Source organism: Drosophila virilis, chromosome 3, assembly GCF_030788295.1.
Source record: "Drosophila virilis strain 15010-1051.87 chromosome 3, Dvir_AGI_RSII-ME, whole genome shotgun sequence".
In the NCBI taxonomy this organism is placed as follows: domain Eukaryota; kingdom Metazoa; phylum Arthropoda; class Insecta; order Diptera; family Drosophilidae; genus Drosophila; species Drosophila virilis.
Genome location: NC_091545.1, coordinates 4,388,992 through 4,402,119, shown reverse-complemented (window position 1 = coordinate 4,402,119; position 13,128 = coordinate 4,388,992). Strand labels below are relative to the sequence as shown.

At 44.0% G+C, this 13,128-nt stretch overlaps 3 protein-coding genes across 7 annotated transcripts in view; 1 reads left to right on the top strand and 2 right to left on the bottom strand.

The window, feature by feature from the left end:
- The window catches only part of mwh (multiple wing hairs), a 34,296-nt gene extending 22,566 nt beyond the window's left edge, over positions 1–11,730 (top strand). For 4 of the 5 annotated variants that reach the window (XM_070207881.1, XM_002046393.4, XM_015175457.3 and 1 more), the window contains 5 exons: positions 8,706–9,107; positions 9,170–9,283; positions 9,346–9,534; positions 9,588–9,920; positions 9,988–11,730. In XM_070207881.1, coding sequence (XP_070063982.1) covers positions 8,706–9,107; positions 9,170–9,283; positions 9,346–9,534; positions 9,588–9,920; positions 9,988–11,476 — 2,527 coding nt within the window. In that variant the 3' untranslated portion in view covers positions 11,477–11,730. Of the gene's footprint in view, positions 1–7,849; positions 8,592–8,705; positions 9,108–9,169; positions 9,284–9,345; positions 9,535–9,587; positions 9,921–9,987 lie in introns of those variants that run through there. The other variant, XM_032435428.2, reaches the window with a different exon arrangement.
- LOC6622533 (lysozyme A/C) lies at positions 4,304–4,839 on the bottom strand. Its single transcript, XM_002046394.3, has one exon. The coding sequence runs from the start codon at positions 4,790–4,792 to the stop codon at positions 4,361–4,363; it is 432 nt and encodes a 143-aa protein (XP_002046430.1). The 5' UTR covers positions 4,793–4,839; the 3' UTR covers positions 4,304–4,360.
- Positions 11,731–12,221: 491 nt separating the features above from the next.
- LOC6622522 (lysozyme A/C) lies at positions 12,222–12,703 on the bottom strand. The gene has a single exon (XM_002046392.4). It carries the CDS (start codon positions 12,683–12,685, stop codon positions 12,263–12,265), a length of 423 nt encoding a protein of 140 aa, XP_002046428.1. The 5' UTR covers positions 12,686–12,703; the 3' UTR covers positions 12,222–12,262.
- Between the last annotated feature and the right edge of the window lie 425 nt (positions 12,704–13,128).

The window sequence follows — 13,128 nt, the reverse complement described above, 5'->3', positions numbered from 1 at the left end:
TTGCCACTCGAAAATCCAACTGATTTTAATATGCGCAACTCGAGTGCAGATGCCCAGAGGCAAATTAATGAATGCGCCGCGCGATAAACAGCTCGGGGGATTCACTCTTATCAAAGCAAAATGGCGGCCAGTCAAAGTTTCCGCTTATCAGAGCCAGCAGAGTGTAGAGAGAGAAAGAGAAACGAATCCGAGACGAGATATAATATCTAGACTTCTATGTATAGCCTGGAGTGGATATATGGTTACCGAGTGTATATGGGGCGCATGCCTAGGCGCTGCTTAAACTTGCACAATGTCCGGGGGATTGGATTACGGAGGCGCGTTGTTGTTTTCCAGTTGGTTAGGTAAACATGATCTTGACTTGTCATTGTCGGCGTTAACCGAGCTGAAACGACGCTGAACTACTTTTTGGCATCAATTACCTGTCACATCACAAATTGGACTCACAAATTATAAACATTTCACCTGCCAGCCCGAAACGCAACTGTGTCAAGCGCACAGGCCGCGAACCCTGCTGTGATACTTATTATTTCGACAATAAACCCTAATTATATTAGCCGAGAGACAGCTCCGTTGATATATTACCTCGGGCGCGGGGCTGGCCCACAGCAGGCGCAATCTGTCGTTAACAAATCGCGGTGAAAATCATAATGGGCGCTGGAAAATTTTTGTTTTTCTTTTACTCAATCTCTACACCCTATCGTGGCGCTTGCGAGCATCAATATCGTTCAACTATAGATAAGATACAGATATTCAATTTTTGGAAAATACAAAATTTGTAGATCTTTTACTTTAAATAAGATAGAAAAGTACTGAAAATTAGCTTTAAAAATCCCTAAGCACAAAATATCTCAACTTAAGAGTCATAAGAGAGTTAATTATCACACAAGAACACGAAATCACGAAAAAAAAGAGAGCAAATTAAGAGAGAATTAACTTAAAACAAGTTCAACTCTCGATCTGCTAAGAATCAGCACGAACTCGAAGCTTGGTTTTGAAGCTTAATAAGTTTTCGTTATCGAATCGAAATCTTAAAATATTTCTAAAATCTTAAATCCAGATAAACAATCTTCAAAATAGCACAATCTACAGACTTGCACATATTGATAGTAAATATTCTGTTTTACTGCTCAACTTTATAAACTATTTATTTATATTTTGGCTATTGGCAAATATATTCCATACATAGGAAATAGTCTTATGTGTTTGGGTTTGGTTTAACATTTTGTAAGATCCTTCGCTCAGTGTAGTCAATAATTGGCGAGTCAAGGGCCCTTAATCAATGAAGTGTCTAACCGCAGACAATATAAAATCAACAAAATTAGATAGTCTATCTGGCAACAAAGTGGAACAAATCTATTGATTTGGCACTCGAGTAGAGTATGCCCAATTGCGGGAAAGGGTATTTGAGCTTCGTCTGGCTGCGGTACGCACTTTTCAGCTGGTTTTAATTTAGAGTCAAGCACAAAGGCTGTCAAGCATGACAGTCGACTATCAAAAAGCTGTCCGGATGGGATCCCAAACACAATTCAAGAGGGACAAGACGGACCGCTGACAGCTCTTGGGAAAAACTGCGACTGCGTCTGCGTCTGCGACTGAGAGTCGACTTTTGACAACTGAAAAGTGGCCACATTTCTCTATCATTGTTGTTGCTAAATTCTGTTAATAGTTTTATCTCATTTGTTAGTCGACGGTGTGTGGGTAAAATTTACAACATTCACAAATGCAAATGAGCTAAAGAAATGGAACTGGCATGAGAACATTTCATGTCTTCGTATCTCTGACAGCATCAAAGAAAAACCACTTAAAAGCGGGCCAAAAGGGGCAAGAGTCTCTCCAAATGGCGCTTATTTCATTTTTTTCTTTCGTATTTCTTCTTTTTTTTTTTGTGTAACAACTAAAAACAATTTGGCAAGGTGTCGGCTTAGCACGAGGAGAAACTCCACTTTTATGAGCTGTAGCTGTCCGAAAAAAAGCAAAAAAAACAACAACAGATGAAAAAAGGCGATGATAAATTTGTTGTGGCCAGCTAAGATGGCAGAGAGAACCCTCTTATAGCCGCATGATTAAATGCGGATTACGTATGCGCGAAAGTTGACGGAAGAGAACAGGTAATTCATCACCTGCGACTTAATGTCGGGCTGAGAAAAGCCTCAGATATCGTGTCCAACTATCTGAAATGACATTCATACTGATACACTGACAAAAACAAGGCATTCTCTGGCATCAATTCAGCAAAAGACGCTGTGCCTGAAATTCTTCTTTAAATACTTATATATATTCTCTTGGCTCAAATGCAAAAATAGCTCAAATTATATTTGTATTGATAAAAAAAAAAGACTACTTGAAATAAAATAAAATTGTCTTGCACTTAGCTGAAGTTTGTAGTTTTTAACAGACTATTTTGCACTTTGTTTGCAGTCGGAAATGTCAGCTAGACAAATAAAAAATGCCGCCTTGAAATAAATATGCTCGTCTAATGTAAAATAAGAAGTTCTTCGGGCTAGATTTGGTAATTTGAGCGGAAACCGGCTAAAATACAGTAGCTGTTCGTTTTGTTGACTAAATTGAAAGACCAAAAAAAAAAAAAAAAATAGAAGGCAGCTTATAAAAAGTCATTCAACTCCATCGAAGACCCTTGAGAATTTGATACAAATTGATACAATATGGATGTCTAGCTGTCTGTCCGCCTGTCTTTCTGTCTGTTGAGTTGTTTAACATTTTCACTGCTTTTGTGGATTGAAAAATGTGCAACAACAACAACAACAACAAAGACGATGACAAGGCCTAAAGTAAACTGAATATGGCAAAGTCGATCTCAGGCGATTAGACAAAAATGGTAATACAAATAGACCTACATTGGGCAGACGCCTTACACGTAATTGCATTAAAATTGTTTTTTTTTATATTTGTACTCGTTCAAAAAGTGAAAAGAGTATATTGGTTTTGTGGCATGTCCGTCTTGACATGCAGCTAGAGAGTTGAATCTTAAATTTGCTCAATCTTACAGCTAGTTTGTTGAAATTTTAAATGAAAATTAATCATGAGACTAGTTAGGATCTTTAAAAAAAAAATATATATATATCATTCCAAATATATATATTGCACGCGGGTATAAAATTGATATATAACATTAATAAATTCTCTGTAAAATCTTTGAAAATGATTTAGAACCCAATCGCACCGTAAACAAAAAACTTTCATACATCATATGCGGTTAAAATTGCTCCGGAACCCCGTCTCAAATTGCTCCTATATCACATAAGGTATCTAACTAAGTCTTTTATATAAGCTTATTTATCACAAGCGGAATAAGTATATCTTCTTATTTCGATTCATTGACATCCCATTGTCAATTATATCGATAGACATATATTTTGAGATCTGGCTTATTAGACATTTATAAAACCTACATGCCCCCACACTGGTATTTAGAAGATCTTATAGTATACACTGATCATCCTATATAGATATTTATATAGAAAGATCATATAGACTATATAATCAAACGTAGAGCTTTGCGCTTTGGTATGCACACGCGTTTTTGTGTGATATATAGACGCTGAATGTATCTAAAAGATCGCTCTATAAACAACGAAGTTACTTGAGGACGATTTCCCTATAAAGCGGGTCTGAGGCAAGAAGCGCGGCTGCTTGTGTGTGTGTGTGTATTATGCGCTAATACAGAGGCAGCTTGAGTATTTCTTCTAGTCTTCTGCTTCTTCTTTTTTATGATCTGACGAAATCTAAGTGAATATGTGGAGCTCCAAGTCTGCATTCAATTGCTGCTCGCTTCTCTCTGCTTCTCTCTCTTTCTTCTCAGTCTCTCCCTCACCCTCTCCCTCGCTCTCGCTAGATAAGTGCTGCGATAACGGCATGCTTTCATACGTAATTTGTTTTACGATTGGAAATTAAATTAACTTGTTTTACAGCCATTACCAGCCAGCGACAGTCCGTCTCCGTTGCCGACTCGAAGTTCGACTCCGTCTTCGACTCGGACTCTAGCCATGCCCAGTGTAGCTGTCGTTGGATGGACGTCAGTTGATCGTTTGCCATTTTGCAATAATTTCTCATAGATAGCGTTCGTTTTGGCCAGGTAAAACTGTCATAATGACTCGGTTATGTGTGGGCCATTATATAAAATTTCACTTTTCGCCACGCGGCCAAAAAGGCGCGTCTAACCAGAGCGGGGACAATTTTTTTCTTGCAATTTCTCAAAGAGCCAACACCATATAATGAGTTCATTAATCGAATGATCACTGTACTGCACAAAATGTTGGTCAATAATTTTGCAAGTGGAAAGTCTATTATACAAGCCCAGAGCTTGCCATGCTTTATTTATGGCACATTATCCTAGATCTTATTTGAAACAGGGATCAATGCTGGGCAGCTGGCCGCTGCAGTACTTCCAGGTGGACCAGGCCTTCCAGCCCTGCTGGCTGAGCACCTTCTGGGCGCACCTGACCGACCTGGTGATATTGTCCGTGAGCAGAGCCTTGCAGCTGACGCCGCAGCCGTTGCTCGACTTCTTGCCACTGGGCGGCTGGCACCAATAGCGATCGTTGATCTGGAAGATGCCGTAGTCATTGGAGCCATCCGAGTTGGATGGACCCACCACGCCGGTGCGATAGGAGCTCTCGTGCTCGGCAATGCACGTCCACTTGTTCAGCTGATCCCGCGGCACGCCCAGCTTGGCCATCTCCCGGGCCAGCGAGCAGCGGTCCATGGTGCGACCCAAAGCCGGCCCAGCCCAGGCCAGAGCCACCAGTAGAACAACAATGAAAGATCTCATATTGCAGTGGAAGTTGCCAGTTGCCAGCTGCGACTGTTGCCTGCAGCCAGCGTTGATTGCAGTATTTATAGTCGGATCCAATTGGGCAAATAATCAAACGATTCTTACAAAGATGTGGGTACAAATAAGTTAATTATGATATTTGCCAACAAATCCAATGTAAATACGGGCGATAAGAACTATATATTAACTCAGCCGATGAATCATACTCTCACAATGCATTACGACTCATTAGTCAAACGGAGCCAACTTAAAAGGCGTTGCGCTTGCAGCTACAAATGTATCTTATCTGTCATAGATTCTAGATAATATCAGATGTAATACGTTAGCTAATACTTCAGATAAATATATTGGAACGTTGCGCAGTCTGCTATTTAAAAGAATAATCCATCTGTAGCAAGCATACATAGAATATATAACATTCTAAGATTGTGAGAAATTGAACGGGAGTTCGAACCAGCAAGAAGTTCAAACCACTACCACTTTAAAAGTCAATGCATGTCAATAATTTGTATTAAATTAAACTTTATGCAGCTACTTTTTAATAGTTCGGTTGACGGTTCGAACCTATGACTTCCCTTAGAGCTCAGTTCAACTAACCCAACTTCGTGGCAAAGAACCTGCTAAGGAGGCGAGAAAGAAGTAGGCTTAAAAAGACATACCCTCTAGACGTGGCTAACCAATGCCTTTAGTGAAGCAGACTCTTAACAAAATAATCTAGACTTAACAAAGAAGAAAAAGAAAAGGTGCAATTCGTGAGCCTAGTTTTCGAGCTTGAGCTCGAGCCCTGGCTTGCCACGTTCTACAACTTCATATCGGGGTTTAGCTCCACTTTATCAAACTTATCCAAACTTTAAGCTGAAGCCTAAAGAAACCAGTTTGCATACTTAATATGTAGATTAATTTTGTTTATTTGAAATACCCTTGAGCTTATTGTCCATAAATTTGCCTAATTAACTTAAAATCAAACAATTATTGGACAATAAGCCCAATCAGCAGAAGATCTTCGCATGTTGAAGCCCTCTCCAACTAACAACGGGTCTGACTTATTTAATCACAACAACTAAAAAATAATATAAATAAATAAAAAAAAATATATATATATATATAAATATATCTGATGTGCATTGGGCTAGATAAGTTAAGGAAGAAGTTTCCTAATTTCCTGTTATCTATGCGAATTACAGATAAGCCCCATTTGCGCAACCAACCATACGAGTACTCATACTCATACTCATATTCACATTCATATTTATACTTATATTCATACTCGAATCATGACCTCGCACGCATGTTGGCAGCCACAATTATCTCTTCGACGTAACTAATTCCAAATATTTAGCCAGATGGCATTGTCTTGACTCGACTTGGCTCGGAGGGGTTTGGCGTGGATTGGAGGGGGTTTGGAGGCGATTGGCTTGGGTTTGGGTTCGGCGGGGCTTTGTTCACGCAATCTGTGAGGTTGCATGTTTTGTTGTAGTTATTTATACATTGTGCGGCATTTGAGTTATTTGAGTCTGAAATTGCACTTGAGTTTTTCTTTCACGTGCAGCTCGTTGGCCAAATTCCCAGCTTTTACAAGTTTAATGTCCGATCGTCGACTAGACGTGCTATAAAATCTATTTAATTTTATCTTGTTTCTTTTTTTTTTTTTGTCAGTTTCTTAGCTACTTGACTTCACTTGACTTGTGCACGCGCCGCCGTTTAAAATTCAAAAAAACTCAAAGATCTTTAGTTTTTGACAAAGCACACACACACACACGCCTTATCATTTAAAGTATTCCATGAGTCTTGCAAATATTATAAAAAATAAAAAAAACAAGAACTTACATCAGATATCATGGGCATTGACAGGCGGTTAAGGGCCCTTTCTAAGTAGCCCAGTAAATAAAAAGAGACCTCACGAATCTCAAGCCCTGGCCCATTGTAGACATAACAACAATTATGCTAATCAGGCCCAATGAGGCCTTTACCTTTCTCTAACTAATTCAATGAACCTTTGTGAACAATGTTGAAATATCTGTTGTTGTTGTCAATACAAAATGAAAGAAAAAACAACAAGTATACACATGATCTTGGGGAATTATTAGATCATTACCAAGAGATTTGGACAAGTTGGCGTATTTACGTCACATGGAACACTTCAACATATGGCGCGATCCCGCTTTATATAGTATATAGTATAAGGCTTTTCATTGATAAAAAAAAAATAACTAAACACAGGTAACACTTTAAAATGGCATACTTGAGCTCAAACAATATTGATTAATGCATTCAAAAAATATGCCGAATATTATATGCTGCGTAATAGAAATATTTAACAATAAATCTAGCATACACATAACATAAATATATATATAAATATGTTTGTGTTTATCTACCTATCTTAATATCTTAATATATATTTTTTTAACCTCCCTTAAGACAGCAGGGTATTTGACAGTCGTCCCTGTTGTTGCTTATACAATTTTTGATTAATTAATTTTTTGCTGTTGTTTGCAATTTGTTGTCTTTCATATCAAAAGTTTCTAGAACAAATCGTCGATTTGTTTACTTATTTTTTGTCAGCAAACTTTGTTTGTGCTGATAAGACAAGGCTTTGATTAATGCGTTGCAACAAATAAATAAAATAAAAGTAACTTTAATCAAAAGCGATTAATACAGTTTTATAAGTGCATGCGCCAATTACAAAAATGCACTTTTTGAATTAGTTGACAGTTGACAGACTATCTGGCAACACGAAATGCTCTCAATTGTGCGTTTAGCTGGCTGCGCATTAAGACTCCAGGCTCATAGCTTAATTTGATGTGTACACACTTACCTCGCCTTTAAATGCATTTCCATTAGGCGCTCTTATCTACACGCTGGCATCGGCGACTGCGACGGCGACTGCGGCTGCTGCTGCTGTTTGGAGTGCCCGTCCGTCATCTTGTCATGCTCTGCGCCTCCTGATCTCAATTTTGTTTTTATTTTCTTTTTTGTTTTTTTTTTTTTCAAATTGATTTATGCAAATTTAACGCGGCTCGCTCGTTTTCAATTTACGTGTTTTTTTGATTTTACTCTGATCTTTCGACACTTTTTCTTTTGGGGCCTTGAAAGCTGTACGCGCTGTGGGAATTGCAGCCAAACATATCGCTAACTCTTTGCTGCTTTAATCATCTATAGCAGCAACAATTACCCATGGCCATAGACCTCCCGCACATGCCGAGGTGTGCGTGCGGACGCGGGCACACCTGTCCAAAGAACCAAGAAGTAGAAGCAGCAGCAGAAGACACTCGAATGGCATGCAGCGACGTGACTGATGCGTTTGATTGATAAATAAAATGAAATGTTGTTGAAGCACGTCATAATTTCAGCTCATTTGCATATGGCGACGCGCATTGCCAGAATTTACCGTTAGAGCGCATTCACAGTTAACGGTGCATTCAGTCTTTAATCTCTCTCGCGCGCCCGCTCTCGCTCTCTCATTTATCTGCGCGTCTGGCATCAGTGAAAGTGCGCGCCTTTTGATTCCGATTCGTCTATTGACATGTTAATTTTTTGACAATATTTTCGCTTACGCACAAGAAAATAAATAAATAAGAAAAAAACCAAATTGAGTAACAAATCAGCGACCGTTGGCGAGATGCGACGTTTCCATCTGGCGCGTTAATCAGTTGACAGACGCCGAAGGAAGCAGCCGCAGCCCACAGGCCCGTCGCCGGGTGTCATTGACAGCAACTGGCTAATAAAAATAAAAATAGAAATAATTCAGTTGGAGCCAGAAAATGCTTAATAAACTGAATGTCTTGTTTTTCCGGTGCGTTACGTGCGGACAGGCGGACAGGCCAGATGCCAGTTTATGTTGAATGCAAATTTCGAGTCAATTTATTTTACGACTCACGTTTTATTTTCTCCTATTTTTTTTTTCCAGTGACAGCTCCACGCTGCAGCGACACCAAACGCAGATGGCGCCCAGCGTCTGCGAAACCTCGCCCAAATTGCCGCCACACAATGCTGCTGCAGCTGCTCCGGCTGCCGCTCCAGCTGCGACTTCCGCCAGTGTCAAGTGCGGAGCCAGCAGCTTGAGCGGCTCGCTAGCTTCGTATAAGATGGCCGGCTCGGAGCAGAGCTGGCCGCAGGCGCCCGTTTACAGCAAGGAGAATCAACGTCCGCCCGTTTACAATGCCGAGGATTATGTGCTCTCCCTGCGCAAATTTACCAAAGGCAGCGGCTCCGCCAAGGTGCACTCCATCTACGATGTCAACATCAATGGTCATGCCAAGGAGGATGCCTACAAAGCTGCCACGCTGCCGGCCAAGCACTCCGGCTACAAGTAAGTGTGTCTCCGGCTCTAATGCATTCACCTGACTTAAATGCGCCCTCTGATCCACACAGAAGTCCCATTCCGGCGCCGCCGGAGAGCGATAGCGAGATGTCCCTGCGTCAATTTGGTTCCATAACCGATCTGCTGACCAAGCTGCGCGCCGATCTTAGGGTGTCCTTTCCCAGGTAAATATGGAGCCAGAGTCCTCTTCCTCTTACCCTTTCCATTTCCCATTGTCCATTTACAGCTTCGTGCAGGAGTTCGTGGCCACGCCCTCGGATGGCATTAGCCATCTGCTGGAGGTGTTGCGCGCCATCCAAATGGCGCAGGCGAGCAATGCGCCCGCTCCGCTGGCGACGGCCACCCATTCCCTGGCCATGTCCCGCAATCCGCAGAGCTATCAGCGCCGTGCGCTGCTCGACGAGCTCTCCTGCCTGTGAGTAGATCCTGAATCCATCTGCTGCTCCCTGCTAATTCTCTCGCCCGCAGACAATGCCTGAGCATTTGCTGTTCCCGCTCTCTGGATGCCATAGCCCGTTTAGGCAACACACCGGTCGGCCTGATGCCGTTGGCCTCCTCGGCGACGGGTCAGGGCATACGCGGACGTATCCTGGCGCTGCAGCTGCTAGCCGCCGCCTGCGATCGCCAGCCGTTTGGCCAGGGCAATGGAGGCCAGAAGATCAGCGCCGCCGGCCACACGGCCGTCTCGGAGGCGATGTCCACGCTGCGGCTGCGCTGCAGCGAACCGGTACGCTTCCGGCTGCTCATCGGCATCCTCAACAGCGGCGGCGGCTCCGGCGAGCTGCAATGCGCCGGCATCAAGTGAGTAGCAAGCGGGGGAAGCCCATCACCTGGCAGCAGCTGCTCAACGTACGCTAATCCCTTGCAGATTCCTCAACACGTTCATCGAGAGCGCCGTCAGCCTGCAGCAGCGTCTGTATATCCAGGCGGAGCTGTGCCAGGCTGGCCTGGAAACGGGCACGCTGGCCCGTACCATATCCTCGTCCTCGCCCTGGCTGGACGCGCTGCGCGCCGAGATCAAGCGCTTCAACGAGCTGCACATCGATGTGGACAAGATGCTGGCCCAGGCACGCGACGCTGATCGTGTGCGCAGCCAAATGGTCATCCTGGAGCGACGTGTCCAAATACTGCACGAGGAGAAGACGGTGCTCACGTCCATGGAGCGACGCCTGCAGGAGCGCTGCGCGGAGCTGCAGCGGGAGATATTCCGGCTGCAGGGCGCACAGGAGTCCAATTTTAAGCCCGTGGAGGCGCATCAGCCCGTCGCCCTGCCGCGTCAGGTGCCGCCCAACTCAAAGACGACGGCAGCGGGTGCGGCGGCGGGCAGCAAACAGAGCTGCTCGGAACACGAGGATGAGGGCATCAGCAGCTCCGAGACGGGCGCCTCGCTCAGTCCAGTGCCTATCCTGGTGCTGCCCACCAAGTCCAAGCGCAAGACGAAGCGCGGCGAGGACAAGGACGAAGACGACGATGCAGCCACCATCGAGGATGTCATTGAGGAGCTGGACAACATAGTCAGCGAGGCGGAGAAGCAGATTTCGCGCCAGGCAGCGACAGCCAAGCAGCATTCACATCCACGTCTGCTGGAACAGGAGCAGGACATCGTGCCGGTAAACATTGTGCCGCAGCCGCCGCGGAAATCCCGATCCTTGGCACATCTGGTGCCGCGCACCGACTGCTCCGACCAGGAGAACTCCCAATACGGCATGCTGATGCCGGGCGACTCGGCGGCCGTGGAGCGTCTGGCCGCCATGCAGACCTTCTTCGACGAGGTGGACTACGAGGCGACGCACACGGATACGCATGTGAACTACACGCTGGACACACCCTCATCGGATATGCCCGAGGCGGAGGCGAATGCGACCGCGACGGCGTACAATGCGAGCACCAATCGAGAGCTGCTCGACGTGATTATGAATGCACGCCATGACGAACACGATCCGACCATACTGGCCTTGAGAAACAGCAGCCAGGACAACAGCAAGGCGCCAGCTCCGGCTCCGCCGACGCCGCCCGCCCAACACTTCAACGGGGTCTTCTTTATGACCGGCATGAACACGCCCCAAAAGTACCCAAAGCCAGATCTCACGGCTGCGCTGCAGGCGCGCCGCGTGACCAAGAACGTGGAACGCCTCGAGGCGGCCTTCGCCTCCGGTTCCCACGACGGTGGCCACGTCGATGCGGCCATCGTGCGGGAGAAATCCCGCAGCAATCAACAGATCTATTTCAGCAGCAATCTGGCCATGCGCATGCACGACTATCCCGGCTCCGGCCAGCTCAACGGCAACATATCCGCACGCACACGCTCCTATACGCAGGGCTCCAAGGTGACGGACCTGCCTTCGGGCTTATACTGAGGCGCCAGAGTTATGCCAGCTTCCGTGCAATACAAAACTCCACTTTTAAGCTTACGATTATATATTAATTTTTTTAATATAATTTGCAATTTTTAGTATTTCGTAGCGTAGATTCGGTGGCAGCTTCAATCGGGTCCCTTAGTCGTAAGTCTGTTGGAATGAGCTCTTTTCCAGCCAAAACATTTTTTGCTTTTACAATATCAACTATCAATATTTATATTTTGCATACGAACAATAAATACTTTAGTAGACAAAACAAAAAGTTTTTTTCTGCTCATAAATGCATATGAGGCTTTAGAATTGAATCTTGTCTAATTTAGCCTCTCTATGCGATTCTCATGAATGCAAATGAGGCTTTAGAATTGAATCTTGTATAATTTAGCCTCTCTATGCGATTCTCATGAATGCAAATGAGGCTTTACAATTGAATCTTGTATAATTTAGCCTCTCTATGCGATTTTCATGAATGCAATTGAGGCTTTAGAATTGAATCTTGTATACTTTAGCCTCTCTATGCGATTCTCATGAATGCAATTGAGGCTTTAGAATTGAATCTTGTATAATTTAGCCTCTCTATGCGATTCTCATGAATGCAAATGAGGCCTTAGAATTGAATCTTTAATAATTTAGCCTCTCTATGTGATTCTCATGAATGCATATGAGGCTTGAGAAAGAAAAGAAGGAAGTAGGTAGAAAGCGCAAGAGAGAGTGAGAGATATTGACAGAAGGAAACCGAGCATCACAATCATTTTTTAAGCATTCATTTATTAGAGTTAAGAGTCGAACTTAGAAGCAGTCATTGATGGAGGGCAGAGCACCGTTGCAGTACTTCCAGGTGGACCAGGCGGTCCAGCCCTGCTGGCGCTGGATCTTCTGGGCACAACGGACGGAGTTGGTGATGTCGTCGGTCAACAGGGCGTTGCAGCTCAAGGCGCACTCGTTGTACGAGAAGCGACCATTGGCGGGCTGGCACCAGTAGTAGTTGTTGATCTGGAAGATGCCGTAGTCGTTGGAGCCGTTGTAGTTCTCGGGGCCAACCACACCGGTGCGGTAGGAGCTCTCGTGCTCGGCAATGCACGTCCACTTGTTCAGTTGGTCACGAGGAACGCCCAAGTTGGACATCTCGCGGGCCAGGGAGCAACGGTCCATGGTGCGACCGAAAGCGGGGGCGGCAAAAGCCAAAGCAACCAAAACAATGAAAGCCTTCATGATTAAACTTCAGTAAACTGATGTCGAATGTCCCGAGAGCTCGAGCTTTTATAGGGCGGGAGTATCTCAAAATGGACGCTATCTGCGATATGGAAAATGCCACGGCACAAAGAAACTTGCAGACCGTTTAATCAAACGTGTGTATATTTTTGGCGATAGCAATTAATATTGAAACTGATAAAATAATAAGAATCGAAATCTCTTTGCGCCAATCAATTATATAAATGTGTTTAGTTAGAGTGCTTAGCGATAAAACGAATCGAAAGAGTTTAATTGTTACAGGATTACATTACATATTTATGTTTATCTATTTGCATAGATAAATAAATAAATTATGTACTTCAAATTGAAACCATTTTGCCGCCATAATTAACCGCCACAGATTTGAAATTGTGCAGTTTGAGGGTCATAGGCTTTTGCAGTTTACGTCGATATCAATAGAC

What these genes read in the sequence shown, in the direction of transcription:
- LOC6622533 (XM_002046394.3), bottom strand. Translation starts at nt 4,792, where the DNA reads ATGAGATCTTTCATTGTTGTTCTACTGGTGGCTCTGGCCTGGGCTGGG.
- LOC6622522 (XM_002046392.4), bottom strand. Translation starts at nt 12,685, where the DNA reads ATGAAGGCTTTCATTGTTTTGGTTGCTTTGGCTTTTGCCGCCCCCGCT.